The sequence below is a fragment of the Orbicella faveolata genome, unplaced genomic scaffold, assembly GCF_042242905.1.
Source record: "Orbicella faveolata isolate gen_17 unplaced genomic scaffold, um_ofav_v1 contig_14, whole genome shotgun sequence".
Lineage (NCBI taxonomy): Eukaryota > Metazoa > Cnidaria > Anthozoa > Scleractinia > Merulinidae > Orbicella > Orbicella faveolata.
In genome coordinates, this window is record NW_028301541.1 from 5,336,761 (window position 1) to 5,362,511 (window position 25,751).

The following is a 25,751-nucleotide window of genomic DNA, read 5'->3' on the forward strand; positions in this document are numbered from 1 at the left end:
AAACGCTGTTTTAGGCTATCTGGAGTACTTTCAAAGCTCTGTGGGTTAATTTTAGGTTGCGCTAAAAAAATTTTATCTGTTCGGTTATTCTAGAGGAACTTGAGTATTCTCGAACTTATTAGGGCTTTTTGTCCATTTCCCGAAAACGTTAGGTCCTATCGCCTTTCCGAAAATGATAGCTGACTTTTTTTTTTCGGTACTCAAAATGACATTTTTAACAATCCGAAAACAACAGGCATTAAATTTCTCGTATCACGAAAGTTCGAGGTCACAATTGTGCCCCTGAACCGTTGAGAACGAACGAAATATCATCGATTTAGACCGTTAAATATACCGAAACATGAGCATTCTACAAGAAGGATTAATACAACTAAGTCTGCCCTTGCATGTTCATTATTATTATTATTATTATTATTATTATTATTCATCAGAGGCAGTTTTTAAGGCTAATCTTAAGACTTATCTTTTTAAGCGTGCATTTGATTTGTAGTTTTTACTTTTTATTTCTAGCCTAATTGTATTATATAGCGTATTTTATTCTTAGGATTTTAACTTTTAGGATTTAGGATTTTAGGTTTTTAAAGAATTAGGATTTTAATTTTAAAGTATTGTAAAGCGCCATGGACAATTAGTGGAAAATGGCGCTATATAAATGTATATTTATTTATTTATTTATTATTATTATTATTATTATTATTATTATTATTATTATTATTATTTTTGGTGATTTCTACCGTTTTGTGCTTTCATTGCCATCACTGTTATCCCAGTCCCTTTATAAGAACATAGCAGCCTTGTGAGTGCCCGATCTCCAACAAGCAGGAATCAGCGGTCTTCATGTTAGGTACCAGGTTCTCTCGGTTCTCCCGCCATTTTTGGCAGGTCGTTGGAACTTGCATCGAACTCGAGCTCTGTTTTAGCACATGCCATTATACATCACGACATCGGAGTGATGTCGTGATTTGTAGGCTAATTTTTCCAGGTATATCCTGAACTAGTACTGGAACCGGCTGAAATATGCAATAAAGTTTATGCAATTTTAAAGATAAACAAAACGAAAATGCCTGCACGGGCCCGAAAAAGTACAATGATTTAAAATGGAAAATGGGATATGCGCTCCACACGAAGTCATTTCTTAATTTTTCTTTAAAAAAAAAAAAACTTACTATAACTTGGTAGCATATCGCCAGAAGGATTGTCCCAGATCATGGCTTTGAATTTGTCGATCGCTTCCGAGGAAATTTCTCGCTGAGTTTTGGGCTGGCGAGAAGCTTTCGAAAACCACCTCACCTCAGTATTGTAAGCGCTGGGTTTTCCCTGTCGACGGCTCAACTTTGCAAGGATAATTCTATACGTAAATATTGAACAATGCTTGGAGCAACTCAAGTGAAAAAGTTTTATTCAGGATTTCTTTCCCGCTAAAATGATAAAATTAACCAGGCGCTACTAACGTTAGAGACCAGGTTCCCGCTGTCTTGTTATATTTTGGTCCATGATACATTTCGATCTCGATATTCTTTCGTTCCCAAAGCATTTTGGGGTTGGGAGACACGTTGTCCCTAATGTCATTTTAGCTGGCCAAAATCCACTGTACCTTCGCTTCGTCACCGTGCACGGTTTCAAATCAAAGTTTTCCGTTACCCAGAAGCTGAAGATAGCGATTACAGGCAACAACAACAACAACAGGTAAGCAATTTTTGCATAAATTGAACGAGTAGAGTAAAGTAACGTCAAGATACATTGCTTGTGGAATCGACTTTGGTGATGTTTACCTGCCGTGCATAAAGAGCTTTATTATCTGTTATTATCTGTTCTCGATAGCTGAGTAAGAGCATGCGACATTTGTTATTGGCTTATATGCACCTTATGATTCCTTCTGATGCATGCTCTTGTAAGGTTATGTTGCCCTCTGATGTGAATGCTAGTAAGCTAAAATGTAATGTGCCATCTTCAGCAGAGAAATTTCTCTTATTCTAGTGTAAGTATTCTGAAGTTACTCAAGTGTCTACAGTTGTACCTACAAGCAAGTTACAATATGCTGTTATACACAACTGTACATGGACATTGCACCCACTGGTACTGATAGTAAGTTAAATGTTGTGGAATTTTCTTTCACAAAAAAAGAAAAAAAAATAAGATACTTTATAAAGAGGTATACATGTACCTCAAACTGTCATGAAAACTACACAGGACTTGAAAAAAAGGAAGAGTAACTTGCCCAGGTAGCAAAATCTACTTGTCTTGGATGACACAGTATAGTCAATCGATCATTTGATAACAATCAATAGAAATTAGTCAATGATATCAGAAATCAAGAAAAGGATTCGTCATGAGTAATTGATTGTGATCAAATTTTCAATAAGCATTATCGATTTTGCTGATACTAGCTTACCTTTTAAGCAACATTTAATAAGAAAGAAGTGAACAAAAGATATAAAGTGAAATATGAAATCATGAATACAATTACACTGTATCTTGTAAACAGAATATTTTGCTGGCATACATGTATCAGGGACTATGTTTTGGGGGTCTTTGGTAGTGCCTTTGAAATCGACATAAAAAAGTTACAATCAAACATTGTGTTGAAGGACAGTTTTTCTACAGTTTATGTGAACTAACAAAGAGAGACCAACTTTCAATTGATTCTCTAATGACTGATAAATCTGGTAAAATCAAATCGATAGCTTGAAACTTCTCTAGCATGTGAGTATGAATTTCTTTCAATTGATTGATAACACTGATAACACTTACATTAATTTCAATTTATTGATTTATATCAATTTATGGATCAATTTCAATCGATTGCCTTACCCTGGGATGACCAGACAGCACTTTAGAGCCCTGTTACAGCTGTACATTTTACTTAGTACGAAATTGGGCTCTTACCAAATACATGTAGGTTTTATGTGCCATGCATCTGTTCAGTAGTAGCAGGGAAGGAAAAAAATTGTAAGTCACTTGCCCAGTGGGTCTGTTAATTTCAGTTTTCACTTTCCCCCACTTAAATATTAGTTGCCAATGTGGTAGTCAGTAAGGAAATCAAAGGACAAATGGGAATGAAGTACGCTCGGATTCCTAACTGATTCTTGCTTTCAACCTAATAATTAACTAATCTTTAGGTCTTAAGTTTTGAAATGCTGGTATTTTTAGCCAGACTCACAAGACTGCTGAGGCTATATTGTAATTTCACTTGCCCACCAGGCCACTGAACTTCTATTTTCACTTGCCCAAGTGCGAAATTTACTTGGCTGAGGAATTCAGACCTGGGTTTTTTCCTGCCTTGAGTAGATCACAGATAACATCAAAATGTGGTAAAAACAAAAAATTTTCACATAAGCCATTACCAGAGTGTGTCACAGAATCTGTGAATTTTTCAGCCGAGTGTGTCACTGATGTTCTTACCACATTTTGATGTCTTCTGTGATCTATTACGGAACAGATGCATGGCAACATGGAATCTATCTGCTTTGTAATACATAACAAAGGAACAAAAACAAATGTTTATGACATCATATGTACCTTTGTCCACCAATAGAACATAAGTGTGTGTAAGAAACAATCAAATAGTGCCTGCAAATAACTTGACTTAGTATTTAAACATTCTTTGATAGGAGTTTGATTTATTGTGCATGAATATTACAGTGTAGAAGATAGTGAACATTGAATATTTACTGCCACAGATTTTGAGTTTAGTTCTTCTACATCCTCTGACATTCAGTGGCTTCCAATCAGAGATGCAAAGTTTTTGTCACACAGCAGCTGCAGATGTAGACGTAAGATCTGTTTGATTGATGAATATTCAGGGCTCAAAATAATAGCCGGTCAACGGGCAATGTCTGGCCAGAATGGTGACTTGACCAGCCAAAAACTTCACTTGCCGGTCATGTTGACCAGTCATGTCATGTTGAGACGGTCATGTTCATTCTTGAATAAACAATCAAATCCCCAACTGTAAATCTGAGAGTTTTAATCTCTTTTTTATTATGACCTCTCACGAAAACATACACCAACGCATATCTGTTGGAACGGCTAAAGACCATTCACTTGCTGTTTGTCATGCATTCAAGATCGATAGGAATGCCATTCGAGCGACGGGTTAAATCCTTTCAGAAAAATATTAAGCCAATTTTTAAACGGTGTAGCAATAACTGGAACAAACAAATTATATTTGTGGGTTTAATTAGGCCAACATTACGTGTACTTGATTTTTTCGTAAATATCTTGACGGATCAGGAACAAGATGTGACCAAGCTAAAATTACTTTGGCCGGTCAACATGACTGGCTACAGTCCGATTTGAAAGGTCACAGTATAAATTGGAATGATAAGAAACAAAATAATGACTCCAGTGTAAAATTCGCTGATTCATATCATACACAGAATTTGCTGATTCATACATAAATTCTGTATAAATTTGCATATTTTCTACTATTATAATTAAGGTCAACAGATTTGATTACAATAAAACAGTACATTCCATGCATTTTTCTTATTATTTACAAGTTATTTATCGTACAGGGTTTCTGCCTCCCTTTTTCGATTTCCATGTTATTTACAGGCTCCCTTTTTCGATCTACATGTTATTTACAGGCTCCCTTTTTCAATTTACAGGTTATTTCCAGGCTCCCTTTTTCAATTTCCAGCTTATTTACAGGCTCCCTTTTTCGATTTACATGTTATTTGCAGGCTCCCCTTTTCAATTTCCATGTTATTTACAGGCTCCCTTTTTTGATTTCCATGTTATTTAGAGGCTCCCTTTTTCGATTTACATGTTATTTCCAGGCTCCCTTTTTCGATTTACATGTTCTTTATAGGCTCCCTTTTTTGATTTCCATGTTATTTACAGGCTCCCTTTTTCAATTTACACGTTATTTACAGGCTCCCTTTTTCGATGTACATGTTATTTACAGGCTCCCTTTTTTGATTTACATGTTATTTACAGGCTCCTGTTCTCATTTTCCATGTTATTTACAGCCTCCCTTTTTTAAATTACATGCTGTTTGCAGCCTCCCCATTTTTATTTACATGTTATTTACAGTATTTTGGCAACCTCCCTGTATTAAATTTACATTTACATGTTATTTACGGGTTTCCAGATCGAATCACAAGAAATTTACAGGCTATTTACAGTATTTGCATGAAAAGTTTACATGTTATTAACATGATCTTAGCCCTTTGCTTTGAAACATTTACAGTGTTTTCTTCATCATTTACATGTTTCACTTGAAATATTTACATGCTTTTTACATGAAACCTTCAAAACAGGTAAAAGGGGAAAAATCATGTAAATTATTCTTTACAGTCTCTGTTTGATTATTTACATGTTAATTACATGTTATTTAAATACTCTGTAAATTTTCAACTTTTCCAGTGATATTCACAAGGATGTTTCGGGAAAATCCTCGAAACAGACGCTTTTTCTACATCTTGGGCTCCCTTTCCCTAGCAATTCTCTTAGCAACTTTTCATGGGATCGTCCACTACAAATTTCGTCCCAGCAAGCCAGCCAACAAGTACGACAAGCCAACCAAAAAGTACGACCATTTACGACCGCTCAGGGAGATGTTTGCTAACGTATCAAAGGTCACTTACACAGGGAAAAGATCAGATCATGAACCGACCTGGCAGACAAACGCCACGCCCATGTTCCAACTGAGTGATTTACAAGAGGTCGACAACAAAGTATCTGTTACGCTGTTGGTGATTGTTACGACAGCTCCCTCGAGGTACCAGAGGAGAGAAGCCATAAGAGCTACATGGTGGAAGAAGTGTGATGGTATTGAGGTGAGTTTTAAGGTTCCTGTGAATCGTTAAGCAGCTAGGAGGGAGTGATGTTCTGGTAATTCTGTAGTTGACAAGAAACAGGCCGAAACAGTTCTTAAGGTAATTCCTCTGAAATAAAAGTTGAATAGACTTTTGTTCAAACTTTGTCCACTGAATATTTGTCATATGATAACTTCAATTTTCAAATAAAAAAGGGGGGTGCCCATGCTCAGTAAGGAGCAGTGAGGCATTGAAAATGCCTCATTTTGGCATTATTTAATGCTTATTATAAGAACGCATACCCAGTAATTGTAAAATCTTTGTGAGCCCAGACTCATAAGAACACGCATTAAACTACAGTCAATACATTATGTCAGACACAAATAAACATTTTAAGTTTGATTCAGACAGAAATCTAAATCCTTGATTAAAAGTTTAAACCAAATTTCTTGACGTGGTTACCGACAGCAAAATAGAAAAGACCACGGTGTATCTGCTATTTTCTTATTTATTTAATTTTCAGCAATAGAAATTAGATCAGTCTTTTCTCACGCAAAGCTTATGATTAGTTGCCCGTGCTCGTTGGTGAGCTAGAGCCATTTTTCAACTGATAGAGCTCAATATCAAGGCAAATCCGTCATATTTTCAATATGCGCGTGCACGAGCGCGCGCTAATCACGCCATAAATTATGCGCAGTAAGGATGCGCAATGCAATACTGGGGAATGACCTTAATCTCAACTTTAAAAGGATGTAATCCATAGAGCACCGATTCTGGTAATCCCGGATCTTGTTGTAAGCTCCTCAGATAGACATCGAAGATGTAATAATCATGAATTAATTGTAATACTAAACACGATAGAACGTGCTTTACCATGTATTATATCAAACACGAAAGACCGTGTTTGACCACATTTCGAAACAGAAAAGAGAGTTGAAAATATGCGCAGCGGAGTATTTTTGACGAACTTCGAGGTGTTTAGAAATGTGGTCAAACACTCTTTTGAGTGTTTGATATATGTTCTCGATCTAAGCTAAAACTAAGGAGAACACGGAGAATTAAAATTGTAAAAATCTACGCTAGTTAAGATCAGATATCAAACGGCCGTCACGGTCATGATTTTCTTTGCTCAATCTTGATGACCTAATGAGTTTAAGAAATTCAGTTACAAACACCAAGAACAGAGTTGAAACTACTTTTGCAAACTCAGTAATTAACATTCCTGTTACGGAGGAGTGTTCGTGGAGAAAATAGACATCGCTGTTTTCTATTTGTAGGTTCAATGCAAGTTCTTTACAGATGGTCTTCAGCTGTCCAAAGAACAAGAAAGAGAACTTTCCGCAGAGCAGAAGTCGCACGGAGATATTGAATTCCAGGCTCTTGAAAGCACGCGGATCTTTGGTCTTCGTTATTTATACCACATAATGTGGGCGACAGCGAAATTCAATTTCGTGTACTTACTACGAGTCGACGATGACTACTTTGTATGTTTGGAAAGACTCAAAGCAGAACTGTCCCACAGGCCCACAGAGAGGTTGATATGGGGTTCATATCACTGTTCGTTTCGCGACCTCATTTACGTCGACGAAGCATGGATCTTGTTTACTTCCGACATTATCGAACGCTTCCTTTCCCAAGATCCTCGGAGCATTTTGTGCCATCCACATGCTGATCAGCAGATACCAGTTTGGATCAACAAACTGTACAACTACAATGAGGGCTGGGTTCATTTTGATGACCGCAGACTTCACCTTTATCCTCCAGCAAAAACAGTTGAAAAATTCAATAATTTATCTCGAGTATGTGATAGTTACGTTGGTGTGCACGGCAGCTCGCCGGAAATGATGCTAAATTTTGGTCGCCTCAGCGGAGATGAGCCTAAAAGCAGTAGTTCCCTAAAACTAACTCCTGTAACGGAGACATGTCATTTTCCAAATGTATTCAACATATCCAAAATGGGTGGACCTTATAAGTTTGAATTGAGGCCGTGTTTAACAAACCCAAGATGGACACCTAAAGAAGAAATGTGGCTCGGTATAAACTCAGGTGGAAAAATGAAAACTTAAAGTACAATGTAATAATTTTCCATTACCGTTTATGATATAGCTGCTGTATTCCCACTGTTGGAGCTGACCGTGCATCATTTTTCTTTATAAAAATACTTGATGGATAATGCAATTCAAGAGTTTTCATTGGCTCATTCGTCATGATATATATAAACAATAGCCTCCGTTTGGCGCGAAAATATGCTCGGATATTTGTCCGCGGACATTATCTGTCCCGAGAAGGGAACAGTTTTCCGAGAGCGAAGCTCGAGGGAAACTGTGAGCTTTGAGGAACAGATAATGTCCAAGGACAAATATCCGAACATATTTTTGCGCCAAATGGAGACTTTTGTGTTTATTATCCTTCAAATATTTTTCGCAACACGCGCAGTTTTGAAAATTGGAGAATACCCTCGGATATTCCTCAGTTTTAGCTGGGGAATATTCGGCCACGTGACGTATTTAGGCCAATGGCCCGCGAGCGAAAATATTTGATGGATTATAACAGCCACCATACCATGCTTTACAACTATGGTAAGTGTATGTGTAATCTTTGGGTCTTTTATTTTTATTTTATTTCAGTTTTATAAAACGGTGATTCCACCCGCGGTTGATGGATATAATATGATTATAGCGAACTCAGCGCTACGCGCCTCCTTGGCTGTCTATTAACTCATATCCCACGCGCGCTCGTGGAATAATTGTTAAGACGCATATTTCCAAATTGAAGACAAACGATGATAGAGAAATCACTTCTCCGAATGTAATCCTAGAACAAGGAAAGATGTTCTATAAAAATCTCTATACTGCAGTACCGTGCAACACTTACAATCCTTTGAGGATCCTAATCTTCCTAAGCTAGATGAAACTGAAAAAAATGAACTAGAGCTCCCACTCACTAACGAAGATTGCCTTCATATTTTAGAGCAGTGCGCCAAGGGCAAATGTCCTGGAACCGACGGACTTTCAGTAGAGTTCTATTTACATTTTTGGCCGATGCTGGGTGAAGAGTTGGTACAAAGTCTAAATTTACGGGTTCGAACAACAGCATTTAAATATAACGCAAAAGCAACGAATTATCAAAGTAATACCCAAAAAACGAAAGGATGAATCATACCTTGAAAACTGGAGACCGCTAACACTACTTAATGTTGATTACAAAATTGCAACTAAAGCCATAGCTCATAGGATTTCAAAAGTTCTTCCCAGAATAATCAATGACGATCAGACCGGCTACGTCAAAGAGCGTTACATTGGTCAAAACATTAGACTCATTATGGATATCATTAAGGTAACTGAATTAGACGACATCCCTGGGATGGCAATATTCATTGATTTCAAGAAAGCCTTCGACACTGTCGACTGGAATTTTCTTCACAAGACCTTACAAGTTTTTAACTTCGGTCCAAGCATTCAAAAGTGGATAAAAACCTTTTACACGGATTGCTCAAGTTGCTTCATAAACAATGGTTATGCGTCTGAGTTTTTCAAACCTGAGAGGGGCGTTCGTCAAGGCTGTCCACTCTCAGGCATTTTATTTGTTCTATGTGCTGAAATTCTAGCCACTGCTATTAGAAATGATAAATCTATTCAAGGAATTAATATACATAACAAAGAATTTAAACTTTCTCAATATGCCGACGACACAACTGCCTTTGTTTCTGACTTAAAATCTGCAACCAACTTGTTCCAATTATTGTCAAACTTTCAGGAATGTTCAGGTCTAGAGATTAACAAAAGCAAAACTGAAGGATTGTGGTTAGGCGCGAACAGAAACAATACAACAGAACCCCTCGGAATAGCTTGGCCTTCCAACTCAGTACTCGCTTTAGGTATTCACCTTTCACATGATGATGAAGTTGCATATCAGAAAAACTTCGAACAAAAGTTGAACTCAATGAAAAACCTTCTTAACTTATGGTACCCTAGAAACCTCACATTATATGGCCGTATAACGATCTTAAAATCTCTCGCGATCTCTAAACTTGTATATAACACATCAGTGCTCACTTTTCCTTCGAAATTTATCACAGTGGTAAATCAAGCAATTACCCAATTTGTGTGGAACAAAAAAGCTAAAATAAAGCAAAAGACCATGATCGGTCCGAAAGAAAAAGGCGGACTGAATATGCCTGATTTCGAAATAATCAACGCTGCACTTAAAGTTTCTTGGATAAAAAGACTTAACGACAGTAACGAAACTTCAAGTTGGAGCCACATACCATTGAGCTACCTAAGGGATGTCGGAGGATTATTTTTACTTCAATGCAATTTTGACTTAAAAGCACTTAAATTTGAAATGCCACTTGCCTTTTACAAGGAAGCTCTCTACGCCTGGGAGAAAATAAATTGCGGCTCCCCTAACAGCAAAGAGCAAGTTTTGAATGAAATCATCTGGAACAATCGCTTCATTAAAATCGGAGGTTTTTCTGTCTATCACAAAAAATGGCACGAAGCCGGAGTAATTAGACTCAAAGATATTTTCCAAAACAATGCCTTTTTACCTTTTCCTGAGTTCTGCTCTAGATTTAAAATCAAAGCTAACTTTCTTATGTATCATGGCATATGCCACTCAATCCCTAGAGAATGGATCAACATCCTAAAAGGAAATATCCAGGCGCCTCTGGACGGTAAAGATAACGATAGACTAACTTTAAATAAGCTCTCTTGCAAATCAGCAACACAATTCTTTGTTAAAAATAAGTTTGTAACGCCTACTGCTGAAAAAAGGATGGTAAAAGCAATTCTGAATGAGAAAACAATACAACTCATTTGTAGCCTTCCTTTCAAAGTCACCAAGGACACCAGACTTGCCATCTTTCAATTTAAAATTATTCATCACATTCTGCCAACAAACGCAACACTTTTTAGAGACGCACTTAAAGAATCCGATAAATGTCACCTATGCTCTGAAAGACAAACACTAACCCACCTTTTCGCAACCTGTTTGAAAGTTAAGAGCTTTTGGTCTCAGTTTAGTAACTGGTGGATTTCCAAAAACTCTGAGCCAATGACTCTTGATGAAAACAGGATAATATATGGTGTTACCAATGACTTCTCTCGTCGACTTGGTTTAAACCTCTGCTTGATTATTGCAAAACACTATATTTACACCGCCTCTAGAAAAGAAGAAGAGTACTACTGGGAAGTTTTCATGGCCATCCTTGCAAGTAAACTTCAAATAGAGAAGCACAAATCTAAGAAACAGATAAAGTTGTAACGCTTAACAATAAATAGAATATCAAAATGGATCTAACAACAAAACCAAAAAAAAAAAGGAGCCACATTACTGGCCATTGTAGATATTAACTCTATTAGTTTAGAAAAAGGAACCTGTTCTCCGTCTTATTTTCTTTCTCGTACTTATTTCTTCTTGTACTTTTATCTCTTTTTTTTTTTTTTTTCCGTAAGTTCTCACTTTTGTTTTTTGTACTCCTATAATTACTTGTAAGTAAGTTATGTACTGTAATGTATTGTTATGTCATAGGTTATTTATAAAACATATTAAAAAAAAAATTGTTAAATAGATGCTTGGCTGAAAATTATCGAGCATGTACGTCCAAGATGTTTTGTTGCCAGTGCAATTACCGCTGCTCAGATGTAAATCACGCACTTTTGAGGTCTAGAGAAACTGCCGAACGTAATCGCGTTCTGCAGTTGCGTCCACTAGCAGTTCTTCTAGCCCTCAAGCGTGGATTAGTTTCTTAGAAATCATGGAACATCATCTTCTATTTGGTTAATGACGTCAAACTGGTCCACGATGAAAAAGAGGTTTTTGATTGGTTCCCTGAGGTGTCCAAATTTTGCAATACGGACTGTTAAAAAGGATCAGGCCGCTCATGAATTAGTCTTGGCGAATTGCATTTCAAAATATTCCACAAAGAAAACCGAAGTTTGTTGTAAACTAGATCACAATTCCTCTTCTCTTCATGTTTGTCAGACAGTGTCAGTTTAACTTCAAGGTTCTTTACAGCTGCCCAATCGAAACAATAGGTAGACAACACAAACAATGCCTTGTTCTAACAACAAAAGAGCTGCAGATTAACAAGAACGAATCAGAAGTACAGGTAAACTTGCCAAGCGACCTGAAAAACGAAAATAGATTGAACCACGGGGACACATTTGTTTATCAGCAGTGTTCTAAATAATTCATAATGAATTGATACTCCATTCGTATTATGAAACGCATATTAGTCACAAATCATCAGAAAATATGCCTCAATTCATATTAAACTAGCCCGTGTTGGGGAGTATTCGGATGCAGGTTCTGTCCATAAACTTGCAACAAAGTTAAACTGGAGATTTCCTTCGGACATCCAGCTCAATCGGTAACATATATCTCTTAAAAATTGTAAGATTTTTCTCGAGAGAAAGCAGCTAAAGTGGAGTTGACCATTTTAAAAATCCACGAAAGCAAAACCTTTTCAACGACGAGATGTTTGTTCACCTGCTAGCAACTCTACATGTTTGAGAACAAAACAATAGTTGTGCTTGCGAACTCCTTTGTATGAAATTCCGCGGTTTTTGTGATGTTTTTCCAAACGCCAAAGTTTGACGTCGTGAACAGTGAAATTTCCTTATTTTCTACCAGAAATGCTAGAAAAGATGTCACAAATGTCACAAAAAATATTTCCCTTCAAAAATGAAGTAGTCGGGAAAATTTCACATAGTAAAATATCTGATTCCACCATTGTGATGTGAATAAGAAGAGATAGATATTGATCTTTATGTTTCAAGTAATGGCCATTTTGTTTGCTTGAAAACTTAACAACGGTGCAAAATACTGTAAACAAATTAACAATCTTGTAGAAGTTATCATATTTTGCCGACCTTATCTCTACCAGTGCAATAAAAAGATCAATACTCTACAGCTGTGTTTGTGCAATATTTACAGCACTGAAGATTTATGAGTAGTCTATGAAGTATAATCATCGATGTAGTCCTTAACGCTTGAGCTAAAATTCCACGTGTCAGTTCAGTACCACATTGGCTGAAGTCATCATTCAAGGATCGGTTCTTCATATTTCCTTACAAAGAAAAGGTGAGCTTATCCCTTGCATGATATGCAAAAATGTCATGTTAAAACGGGTATCTTAAGCGTTTCGTGTCCAATCTTGCGAGGTACGAAAACTAAAATTCACCTTTCGGTAAGATAGTTGAGAATTTAGGGGGCAGTCTCTCTAAAAGCGGTCCACTGCACCTCGGGTCGGAAAAAAGTTTTCCTTCAAACTTTTCTCAGTGAACTATCTTCGGTCATAAGTAAATGCAAAAACTTTAGTTTTTGCAAATACGTCGAAATTATTTTTTAGAGCTCAAAACAATCAGCCGGAAAACGATTAAATTTGAGCGTTGCAAGGACGGAAAATTGCCTAAATTGACGAGTTCGCTGCTCAAAGACCACCAAACGTAACAAAAAATATTGTTATTATCCCTTCGTTAAGTGATCGTTCAAAGGGAAGAAATGCACGTTATTTTTAATATATTTTGTTTTTTGGGATCCTGAAAATTTATCTGTTATTTTCTGAAAACCTGCGAAAATAGCATGTCTTCACTGGCGTTTATTTCCCAAGTCCAAACCCGGCCGCTCAAAACTTTAACAGAATTCTGCTAAGAAAAGGTTATAGTAAGCATAGAAATGTAAAAATATCTTGCGCTTTTAACCTTCCTTTCCCACAGCGACTTTGAACTTTCTGCGCTTTTTGCGATACTCACACTTCATTATGCAAATTCGGTTGTCACGCTTATTCAGATTGTTTTCATTCAAAACGCTCTGACATTGTTTTAATCAACCATGCCATGTTTAAGGGCCCATTAACCGATCTTTTCGAGCCGTTGCTAAGGAAAATTCAGTCTCATCTAACCTCCTCATTTTTAGTTAGTTCAGAGTTATTTCATGTGTTCCAACTTTTTCATGACCAGTAACACTAGTGATGACGTCATCAGGCCAAGCCCATGGTCATGTGACTAATACAGAAAAAATGCAAAGGCTCCCGGGCAAATTTCTTTCTCGGGATTTTTTTCTTTGATTTAATATTTTAATTTAAATCCTCATTACGCTATGCATCGATTTTGTTTCATTTCTAAAAGGTCAGATTTTGAGAGCATTTCAAAATATTGAAAAATTCGTAATTTTCTGAAAAAAGCATGATTTCGAAAAAGGAATGCATAGCTATGTTGCCAACGTTGGCTTTAATCGAAAATCGTCGAAAAAGGCTGGATTTAATGAAAAACCGCGTTTCCTTTAGCATTTAAAGAAACCGGAAGTGCGCCCGATATCTATTGGAAGTTACCCTATCAGCGCGTGCGCACTTTACACTACCAGCGCACTCCGGTGAGATCACACAAAGCCACACGGAGTTAGTTTTTCTCTTTCTATTGCTCTTGTTTTTCTGTCTTTCTCTTATTTTGTCTTTGCTTGTACTTTTTTTGCTTTGCATTTTGTGAAACACAAAGAAAAACATCTAAAATGTATGCGAATTTGCAAGCTTTTGAGTTGTTTTTATTTTCCGTGCTCAGGCTGACGTAAGTGGCCGGAAGTGAAATTTCACCTCCTTAGCAACGCGCGCGAGCGCGCGTATGAATCGGTTAATGGGCCCTTCAGATACAGGCCTAGGGTTCTGACAAAAAATAAAATTCAGAAATAGTTTAAATAGGTAGCATTGCTGAATTATTAGCAGTGATCTCCAGACGCTTTGTGGAAAAGGCAGGTAAACGTGGCCGGAATATTTGCAAATTTATTCACGGTCTATTACTATCCGTTTACAACTTCCCAGCTCAATGGCGTCCTTCGTTTGAAAACCAGCGCATTTTGAATTTCGGAGTTATGACGGTGTGTGACATGAAGATCGCGCTTGCCGAAAAATATACACTTATCTCGCGATTTTTAGCCATTTCAGGAGTTAAAGTATTAGGAAAAGAGTTTGTGTAAATGGATTTTGGTTCGGTTCAGACAATTAATTGTTTAGATAGCCAAAGTAAGTTCCAGATGTTCACACTATTTTCCGGCCGCCATATTGGAGGACATGGCGGCTCCATACTCTATAATTTTGCGCGGAACATTTCGACGAATATCTCAACTTTGGGACAAAGCACACACCTTAAACTTGGAGAACTGTCTTCTTTATTTATCGTCTATACTATCACAATTTCTTGACTTTATCCACTGAATAGTTTTTGATTTTATTTTTTATTGCGTTAAAATGCACACACTCTATAGACCGGTCAGTTTAATTTACAAAACCTAGCTTTGTAGTGTTTTGATTCTTTCTTTCCATTTTCTACTGATGATTCTAAAATGAAACGTACTATTTAGCCGATGTCAAAACTTGAAAATTGATATCAAATCTTGACAGAACGCTGTAATTGAAATCGACAACATCGTGACCTTCGTAATCTCAGTTGCGTTGCACAAGCCACAAAGATTTTACCTCCTTACCCGCTCCAAAGACCCACAAAGTCAACCAATGTGTACAGCGTGTATTCCCATTAGCAATACTCATTATCTTACACTGAAACCTTGCTTGCTCTTTGGTAATAATGGAATTGCGATGCATTTGGAAAACATTTCAAAATGAGCATCGAATTGGTGGACAATTATTGTTCTAAATAAGTATTTTTTTATTGGAAATGTTTATTGGAAATTTGTTGGAAATTTTCTACCGAAAGTCTTTAAGGTGATAAGAACCATGCGGATTCCCGCTAAGCGATGGATGACTAAATTGAACTACGCTTAATCTTCATTAAAACACATTTTAACGTTACTGTTCGACAATCTCTCTTCTAAAACCTACAACTGAACTTTCGTGTGAAAAAAACTAATTTGGTTGCACAAGTTTGACGTAAATATATTTCGATCAAGTAAAATTGAATGACTAGTGATCAAATATGTCAAATTTCAGACATTTGCTTCAGGGGCAAAGAGTTCTCATGCATATTTCGTCATCTGAAAATGTGGATGAGTGTAATACCGCCAAAACGCGTATTTTCTGATATGTCTTTCGTATCTTTACTATATACGCTAAAATTTTGACATTCCTGGTAACTCTGAATCGAATTAACTCGCTGAAGAGCATCTTCAATTCAGTGTGGTTGAGAAAATAAACGTTATTCACATCAAAGTTCTTTAGAGTTATAGCTAATAAATTGTTCAAGTAATTTTACTTTTTATTTAATGTGGAAAATGACCTCATTGTGACTTGATTAGCTGAGAACAGGCCAATTTATCTTTAATATATGCATTGCAAGGCAAATTTGCATGTTTGAGACCAAACAGTACTTGTGCTTGCAAACTCCTTTGTATGAAATTTCGCGGTTTTTGTGATGTTTTTCTAAACGCCAAAGTTTGACGTCGCGAACGGAGAAATTTCCTTACTTGTTACCAGAAATGTTAGAAAAGATTTTAGAATTTTCAATGTCACAAAAAATATTGCCCTTCAAAAATTAAGTGATCGGGAATATTACATATAATAAGATACCTTATGTGATAAGTTAATGAAGATGGTGAATTTTACGCTCGGTAATGAAATGTGAAGGTGAATTAATCAACATGACACGAGCGTGGGACAAAGAAAAATTCTGAGTCCCCGACAGGAATCGAACCCATGACCTCCCGAACACCGGGCGGGCGCTGTATCCACTGAGCTACGAGAACTCATGGCGAGCACGGTCATTTGACACAGTAATCAGTCAAATGACCTTGCTCTCCACGAGTCATTTGACTCAGTAGTCAGTCAAATGACCTTACTCTCCACGAGTAATTAACCTTCACAAGATACCTTATTACACCATTGTGATGTAAATATGAAAAGGTACATATTGATCTTTATGTCTCAAGTAATAGCCATTTTGTTTGCTTGAAAACTCAACACCAGTGCAAAATACTGTAAACAAATTAACAATCTTATAGAAGTTATCATATTTTGCCGACCTTATGTCTACCAAAACAATAAAAAGAACAATATTACACAGCTGTATTTGTGCAATATTTAGAACGCGGAATGTTTATGAGTAGTCCATGAAGTGACAGTCGTCGATGTAGTCCTTAACGCTTCAGCAAAAAGTCTACGTGTCAGTTCAGTATCACATTGGCTGAAGTCATCATACAAGGATCGGTTCTTCATATTTCCTTACACAGAAAAGGTGAGCTTATCCCTTGCATGATATGCGAAAATGTCATGTTAAAACGGTATCTTAAGCGTCTTGGGTCCAATCTTGCGAGGTACGAAAACTAAAATTCACCTTTCGGTAAGATAGTTAAGAATTTAATTGTCGTGGACATTTTCGATTCTCCAGTTAATGTCCTGATCACACTTATCGACCATTTGTATAGACGACAAGAACTTTTCCACCGTCAGTCAATGAAACTCTAACATAACAATAACATGCATAACTGACATGAATCTTACAGGAACTTGATCGATATTGCAAAAAATGGAGGTCGTTTAGGCATGCTTTATATTTGGAATGAATCTTCAAGGTAGGAATTTCAAACTTAGATTAAATGAATGAGTTGCCAGTAATCGGATACCCGTGTTTGCGCAAAGAACTTTGGGATCGTCAGGGGCCAAACATTGCAAGTCGCTAGAAGGAAATGTATGGCAAAAAGTTGTTTTGACGCCCAAAAACATGGTTTTGGGGAGAGATCAACGCTTATTCGCTGTTGTTTTATCGCAAATGGATTTTGGCAATGTTGATACATGGAAAATGTAAGATTTTGTTTGAACAACCGTGAAATAAGTGATACAATTTACCGATAAACTCCCTTTTGCTTGCGTGAGGTTTATTGTGAAATACATTGAAGAGAATATTGAAAATTTCAATACACGCCTGATCTCGAGAGGCTACCCGGAGCAAATGGTAGAAAAGACACTCCGAGAAGTTAAATATAAAGACAGAAAAAAGCTGTAAAACAGAAATCGAAAAATGCAGAAGGAACTACTACCCTTTGTGTCGGGCAATTTCACTCAACCGTCAATACCAAACTTTGGAAAGCATAATCACGCACAAATGGCACTTTTAAATACAAATACTCAGAGATATATTCAAGGAGCCACCCTTGATCTGTTAAAGAAAAGTAAAATCACTGAAATACGTGCTTGTAAAAGCAAAACAAAGGCTTTGAGCAACACAGCAGCCACACAGCATGAGTCGCGCGGACTCATTTGTCATTAAATCAACCCCAGAGAGTACAATGATCGCGACCGGGCTTGTTTCCAGTATCATTTGTATGACTGAGCTTTCAAATAAGCCAAAAGTAGCCTGTACACAACTTAAAAGGCCTTACTGGGCTATTTCCTCTCGATTTATACCTAATTAATTTTGTAATATTTTCAGACCATTACGCGATGTAAATTTCACAATTAAACCTCACGCAAGCAACGGAATTTATCGGTAGGTTTTATCACATATTTCACGGTTATTCAAACAAAAACTTACATATTCCACATATCAACATTGCCCAAATCCATTCGCGATAAAAACGACGGCGAAAAAGCGTTGATCTCTCTCAAAAATCGTTTTCTTGTACCTCGAAACAACTTTTCGCCATACATTTCCTTCTAGCGACTAGCAATGTTTGCCCCCTGACGATCCCATAGTTCTTCGCGCAAACACGGGTATCCGATTACTGGCAACTCATTCATTGAGGAAAGTGGAGTTCAGTTAGTTTTACGACAAACATGCGGTCGGCGTGTGCATGGAATTTATAGCAGCGGGCAGGTCACGGAACATTAACCATTTCTTCTTTTAGAGGTTTCCAAAGCTGGATCCAGCATCTTTTGAAGGCTAATCCAAGAAGACGACTCTTCTATAAATCAGTATAAATATTCAGGTAAGTATCGGGTAACATAGTTCAAGTTCGCAAATTTCACTGGAATTCGTTAACGGTCATTGACTTCAATTCTCAGCAACAAAGTTATTGTGTCAAAATGCGCCCTTTAGCTCCTTCTTTGACCCTGTAAGATTTCATATCTGGAAATAGTTTCTTGCAATAATGGTTTCGGCGGGAAATCACTAGAAAATGTTTCAAAATAACGAAGCGTTTGCTTTTCTTCCGGGTTTTCTTGCAGTATTCGGTTTCGTTACGCTTGGGTCAAAGGTCACGTTTTCAGGAAGAAGTGCTGCATTTAGTTCGCTATCTCAGCGCTCGCGATTTTATTTACCCAAAAATGTTATTTCATTAATTTGAAGAAGAAACAATGCTCTTTCAGACCAAAGAAGTCGTTTTGGGAAAAGCCGTGTACCAGAACGCCTTTTTAGCATTTGAAAATAGGCTAAATGTAGACCTCTTGTTTAACTGTCTTGGGTTGTTACCTTTGAAAATTCGTCAAATATTTTAGTTCTAATCAAATCGCGATCTGTTTAGCTCTAAATATACAAGAAAGGAAGTACAAATACAACGTGCAATCAGTTTGTTATGAAGATTTTTACTTTTGAGTTTACGAGCCTCTGAATATGCCGCTCATTTTCGATCGATTTTGGCCGATTTGGGGCATCGAAACGAAAAAATTGCGTAAAAAAATAATTTTTGATTTATCAAACTTAAAACAATATTTTTGTAACTAGTGCCCGTAGGGCTTCATTCTGGGCGAGTTTGAAGAAATTCGATTTTTTCGCTATTTCCAAGTCTAGTTGATATTTAGGCGAAGCTGCTCTTAAAAACCCATTTAAGGACGTCAAAATCACTAATAACGAGAAGTATCAAGGATATTTTCGACCCTAAAACGAAGCAAAGTACCGATCTCGGAGAACTGATCGAAGGACAGCACAGCCTGATGGTGATGACCACTGACCAGTTACTGTGACGTCATAAAACGTATTTCCACGTTTGCCATATCGCTCGTGGTACCAGACTTTAAGGCGACGAAAGATATAAGCTTAAATTTCCCCGTTCTTTTTTACTAAGAAGACAATGCTGCTTTTTCTCTTAATGCTAAGCTAAGCTAAGCTCAGTTGTATCAAAAGACTCATACAAACTTCCCTTTCTGTCTAATTTGTAACGACTTTTCTGTTTCAAATAGCCCATTTTATGACAATATCAAATGCCGCGGAAAATCTTTAAAAAATCCGCCACAAAATTTACTACTCGTAAACCGTTACCATGAATATGTTTCGCAGTTGAAAAGAATGAAATTTCGATCAGGCACATGTTGATCTCTTTACAGTTATATCTTATACTTATAATGACCTGATCGTGATACAAAACTAGTGTGAAAGTGATTTTGAGACGGCATTACTGCAATCAGAAGCATATCACCTCTCTAGGTGATATGCTTCTACTGCAATATATTGGCGGCGTTGGGAGAAAACATATTCTTTTATTGAGCGGAGTCACGTAGCACCGTCTCAAAATCGCATTTAGTTTATGGATAGAATACAATTATTTCATGTGCAAACCCAAATACTATGCAGACAAACAGACTGCAAGGCTGATACTACGTGAAAAACGTTTCGAGACACCAACATGACAAGAACCGATAGAGTAGGATCGCAACAGTGGACAGCTGTTTTTCACGTAGTATCAGCCTTGCAGTCTGTTTGTCTTCATACATTTTTTTGGCTGACCAGATCTCTTGCAGATTCTACGTTGGCAGCGTTTATCGTATGCGGTCCCTTGCAGTTTCTGGTTTCCCAAATACTATGCCTGATAGGCGACCAGCCAATACTAGCGTAAAATTAATAATGGTATTTTCAGTAGTTGTATCGCATGTTACCCTTGACAAGCTTACAACATGATTGGCAGCACAACATCTTCTATCGATTGAATGAAGACCCTTGGAATGGGAGAAGTTTTTAGGCTGAATTGGATGTTAAACAGATCAACCTCTAGCTATACTAAAGCAATAAAACAATTTGGTTTCGGTTTTTACCGACTTTGATAGTCGACTCACCCCTCTGCTGTTCGCCAGCTATCAACCGATGGGAGCCTGGTGCTGACAGACGGGTTAAGTAGCTTTAGTACAGTTATTTTTTTCTTTAAAAACCTGCACACAAATTACAATTTGTACGCGGTTTTTGAAGAAGAAAAATATTAAAATTAACCATCAAATATTTAGGAAGTGTTCGAATTTTTCTGAATTAGACCTGAATTAAGGTAATTTCCCTGAAATAAAACTGCCGATAGATTTTTGTTCAAACTTTGTCCACTGAATATTTATCATATGAGAACTTAAATTACAAAATAAAAAAGGGGGTGCCCATGCTCGTTAAGGAGCAGCGAAGCATTAAAAATATCCCATTCTAGCATTATTTAATGCTTATTACAAGAACGCATTCCAAGTAATTGTAAACTCTTTGTGAGCCCAGACTCATGAAAACACGCCTCAAACTACAGTCAATACTTGTGTCGGACACAAATAAACTTTCTAAGTTTGATTTTAACAGACAGCTGAATCCTTGTTAAAATATTGGAACCAAATTGTTTGCAACGGCTATCAAACTGCAAGATAGAAAAGACCTCAGTGCAGCTGCTATTTTCCTTATTTATTCAATTTTCAACAATAGAAATCAGATCAGTCTCTTCTCATGCAAAACTAATGATTAGTTGATTAAAATGACTGGAAAAAAATTTGGGGTGCCGCAGCTCGTTAGTGAGCTATAGCCATTTTTCAACTGACAGAACTCAATATCAAGGCAAATTCGCCATGTTCTCAATGTGCGCGTGCACGAACGCGCGCTAATGACACCATAAATTATGCGCAGTAAGGATGCGCAATGCAAATGTGAGGAATCACCTTAAGAGCAAAGAAAACGGGAGATGTTAGGAATCAATCAAAATCAGTAGGAAAACTGGATTTAATACTTAGGTGTGACTAACCAAAGGAAAATCCTTATTTAGGAATCGTATAATACAATAGCAAAGCAATTTCTTTGGAAAGTTTTTTAATTTTGGAGTATGGTCAAAAGAGGAATACTGAAAATTAAACCAACAACTAAATTGAAAAATAAAGCTTACGAACAAGATTTACTTTCCAATATGTATGCTCTTATTCGTTTGTTCTATGCTATAATTAACACAAAGTTCTTTGTTACAGGCATCGTTGGTGCTTTGTGGAATAACAAATTGCTATTATTACGCTTATGACCCAACCGTGAGAACACTAAATCTTCGTTATGGCTTTTTCTGGCATTTCTATACGGACACCTCCGCGTTGCCATATCAGCGCTGGACTTTTCACTCTTACAGTCATCCTTGTGATTTTCTTTGTCGCGATTACCTACAATTCCTCTCCACGCCAGCTAGTAAACCGCCTAGCTGGACAGTCAGCACTGAAGTACAATCGCTTACAGCCACTCCGAGATATGTTTGTCAATGCGTCAAAGGTCAAGGTCACGGGGTCAACCGTTCAAAGAAAACTAAACGTGACTGATTTACAGGAGGTGAAAAACAAGGTGTCTTTTTTGTTGTTGTTGATCGTGACAACCGCACCCTCGAGGTACGACAGAAGAGAAGCGATAAGGCAAACATGGTGGAAGAAATGTGATGGCGTTGACGTGAGTTGAAAGCAGCTACAAATAACCTCTAGTTTTTTCACTGAAATGTTCTCGCTCTGAAATTGGTAAACAACGCGACTAAAATTCAGTCTATGGCTGACTCAGGATGACAGTTGGTAAACTCACAACCTGATTGGCTACAAGCTGGGCCCTTGGAGCGCGTGTGCAGTTTTTCTCAGTTTTTTCATATGGTCGAAATCTTTCTCGTCCCCAGTCCTGCTCGTGTTAAAATGTCGCGCCCTCCGTTTCGCCGATCACGGGATCAAAAGAAACGGAGGTTCTGGGAGCGAGAATGGGTCGAAAGTTATCGATATGTTAGTTTAGGTGTAGACTGCAAAACAGTCGTATTTTTTGCGAACGCGAGCGACGGTCAATATTCGAACGAAAGGTCTGGAGCGAGTGTAAAAACGGCGAGGGAGAATGGGGAGAGACGGGCGTGTGAGGCTCGCGCGCTTCATATGCGAGGGTCGCGCTTACGGCGCTTGGCGCTTCCGAAAACGTCCGAAAACGACTGTTTTGCAGTCTAGTTTAGGTGTAACAAAACAGTACAAGGTTATGACAAAACAGGCAGACGTCTCTTTCCATAGTCCACTTAAATTCACTCAGTCGTAACTGAATTTCAGCCAGCTATCAACTGATAAAAGCCTCAAGATTGGTGTCTAATTCAATGGTTTTGAGCCCGCTAAACTTTGTTTACGTAATCTGCTCATTATATCGTAATAATAGTCATCCTTTAAATCTGCCATGCTTAGGTCATATGTTATTTCTTCACGGACGCTCTTGGACTGTCTGAACAACAAGAAAACGCACTCTCTAAAGAGCAGGACGTATACAGAGACATAGAATTCATGGCGCTTGAAGTCACACGCATCTTCGGAATCCGTTTCTTATACCAGATCATGTGGGCGAAGGCCAAGTTTGACTTCACATACATGCTTCATATGGACGATGATTACTTCTTATGCTTGGACAAACTCAAGTCAGAGCTGTACCACAGACCGAGGAAATCGCTGGTCTGGGGTTCATATCACTGCAGCTACCAGGACCTTATTTACGTCGACGAAGCCTGGATCGTGTTTTCTGCAGACGTCATCGAGCGCTTCCTCTCACAAGATCCTCGTAGCGTTGTTTGTCATCCACACAGCGATCAGCAAATTGGATTTTGGCTTCACAGCCTGTACGGTAATAAGACGTCTTTGGTTGAATTTGACGATCACAGACTACATCATTACCCGCCGGCAAGGGAACTCGAAAAATTCAAGAATTTCTCTCGGGTATGTGATCAATACCTTGGTGTTCACGGCAGCTCGCCAGAAATGATACGTAATTTTGGGCTGGACAGCGGAGACACGCGTGCGTTGATCACAAGTTCATTGCCACTAACTCGCATAACGGAGACATGTTATTTTCCAAACGTATTCAACATATCGCTAATGGGGGGGATGTATAAATTTGAATTGAGGCCGTGTATAGCAAACCCACGATGGACTCCGGGCGAAGGAATGTGGCAAGGTACACATGGACGGTAGATCTTGAAATTTTCCGTTAGCAAAATCAATATCGGTCCTATCTCGTACGAAAAACGTTTGTTACATACCGTTAGATCCAAAAGGCCGAAATGTTTTTGGGCCCTACCATAATTGAAGCCCAAGAGCCGGGAAAACAATTGGGGTTACCACCTCATAGAAAGGTCTGGATTCGCCGCTACTAGTTACTGCGTCACTGTTGCCATGAAAAACGCATGTTTTAGTATTAAAATAACGGCTATGGCTTTTTAGCCGTATCTGTCGGATAAGCATACACAGTGTTTGAATGATTTTTCGTGAGTTTGGATAGTGCCGTTTTCACCCGGGAGGGGTACTCGCAGAAAAATTGGGCGGGGTTGTGCGGCCCGCTTCCCAAAACCCTTGCCCTATTTATGACCAAAATCTGCGATATTCCCTACCCTATTTATGACCTGACCATAAATTCGAAACCCTATTTATGACCTGACCCTTAAATCAAAACCCTGTTTCAGACCTACGTTACAATTAGTTCCCTAGTTCAGTCCAATGTTTAATTACCGTAAACATAATTTGCAAAGGACTTTTGTTGATTTTCTTTTCGATAATGACGAAAAAGTGGCTAGGCTAGAGTGCAAAAACCATACCCTATATATGACCAAAATGGCTAAAATCAGCTAAAATCGATACCCTATTTATGACAAAAACGGCTGAAAAACCATACCCTTTGGGGCTGCACATACCTACATAGCCCATATAAGGTAGTACTCCCCTCCCCCGGGGGGCGTTTTCACCATCCTGAAGGAGCTAAATTTGAGTCCGACGTCCGACACCCTTTGGTAGCTGAAAAACTGTCCACTTAGCAGGAGATGTTCGTTTATAAGAGATCAAAAAATGTAGCCTGTATTTGTATGTGGTTGGGACAGCATGCTTACAAAAGGTTTCCGTAGCAGATGCTTCACTATATACATGTAGCTACCAACGTTAGTACAGTATGAAGCTCAAGTCAAGTAAAGATTTTTCAAGACGAAATACTCTGATGTAGCGAAAATTATCAAATACAATAGGAAGACGTTGAATAAAGGTTTGTATTTCAGATATTTTTGAATACAATCGAATGTAATTTTGTAACTGATTCAACTTGTGTGGAGAACCGTACGTAAAACCCATGTTTCAATGAAGCCGGTGTACCCGTGTTGTTTCATTTTTGTGCTTTGGCACTTCACATTGAATTTTCGCAAAGGGAACGTTTAATATCGCAAGTGTCTGCATTTTACTAAAACAATGATTACTGTTTTGACGAGTACGAGAAGCGACTGACGCATTAAAAAAAGCCTTTCAAGCTTTTCTGGGAAACGTAGAATTCGGTCATTTTATGTTGTTTTTTCTGAAGAGGACGGCACGCGGCAAGTTAGAAATGTAAAAAAATTTAAAAGCACCTGCCAACATTTAAGGCGAATTTTAGCGATGGTTTTCAACAATTTGTAATCTATGTTTATGCAAAGCAACTTTTAACCCGGAAGTATTATCATCGAAGCAACATTATGATACATGGGGCGATAATTTTTGCAAGTTCTTTGCTTAAAAATTGTCTCGTGCAATGTGGAGCGCTCGACAATTTTGTTGTGACAACTCAGCGCAGGTTTTTGCGATTCATATTCCTGCAATATTATATATTTGCGCGAGATTTGCACCGTTCTCTTTGACCTTTAACACAAGAACGCCGCCAACCGTAATAAAAATCTCGCGAAATCTTTAGCGTAACAACTCCCAATTTTCATCATGAGAATCGCATCTATATTGTTCAGCTAGTTAACTTATTAAAATCAATTAAAACTACTTCACAGCGTCAGCTTCTTATAGTCAAATAACTTGGTAAAAGAGAAAGAAACATTACGCGCCAACACTAGTCCAGTTACTTTGAACTAAGGCATTTCATGTATATAAATTAC

General features: G+C 37.8%; 2 protein-coding genes across 2 annotated transcripts; both read left to right on the forward strand.

The window, feature by feature from the left end:
- Positions 1 to 1,500: 1,500 nt before the first annotated feature.
- Positions 1,501 to 7,940, forward strand: LOC149113727 (beta-1,3-galactosyltransferase 6-like). Its single transcript, XM_089286315.1, has 3 exons — positions 1,501 to 1,686; positions 5,371 to 5,783; positions 7,040 to 7,940. Exons 2-3 carry the CDS (start codon positions 5,385 to 5,387, stop codon positions 7,826 to 7,828), a joined length of 1,188 nt encoding a protein of 395 aa, XP_089142441.1. The 5' UTR covers positions 1,501 to 1,686; positions 5,371 to 5,384; the 3' UTR covers positions 7,829 to 7,940.
- An 8,564-nt stretch (positions 7,941 to 16,504) lies between these two features.
- LOC110068456 (beta-1,3-galactosyltransferase 6-like) lies at positions 16,505 to 25,003 on the forward strand. Its single transcript, XM_089286322.1, has 3 exons — positions 16,505 to 16,945; positions 21,838 to 22,297; positions 23,050 to 25,003. Exons 2-3 carry the CDS (start codon positions 21,917 to 21,919, stop codon positions 23,824 to 23,826), a joined length of 1,158 nt encoding a protein of 385 aa, XP_089142448.1. The 5' UTR covers positions 16,505 to 16,945; positions 21,838 to 21,916; the 3' UTR covers positions 23,827 to 25,003.
- Positions 25,004 to 25,751: the final 748 nt, after the last annotated feature.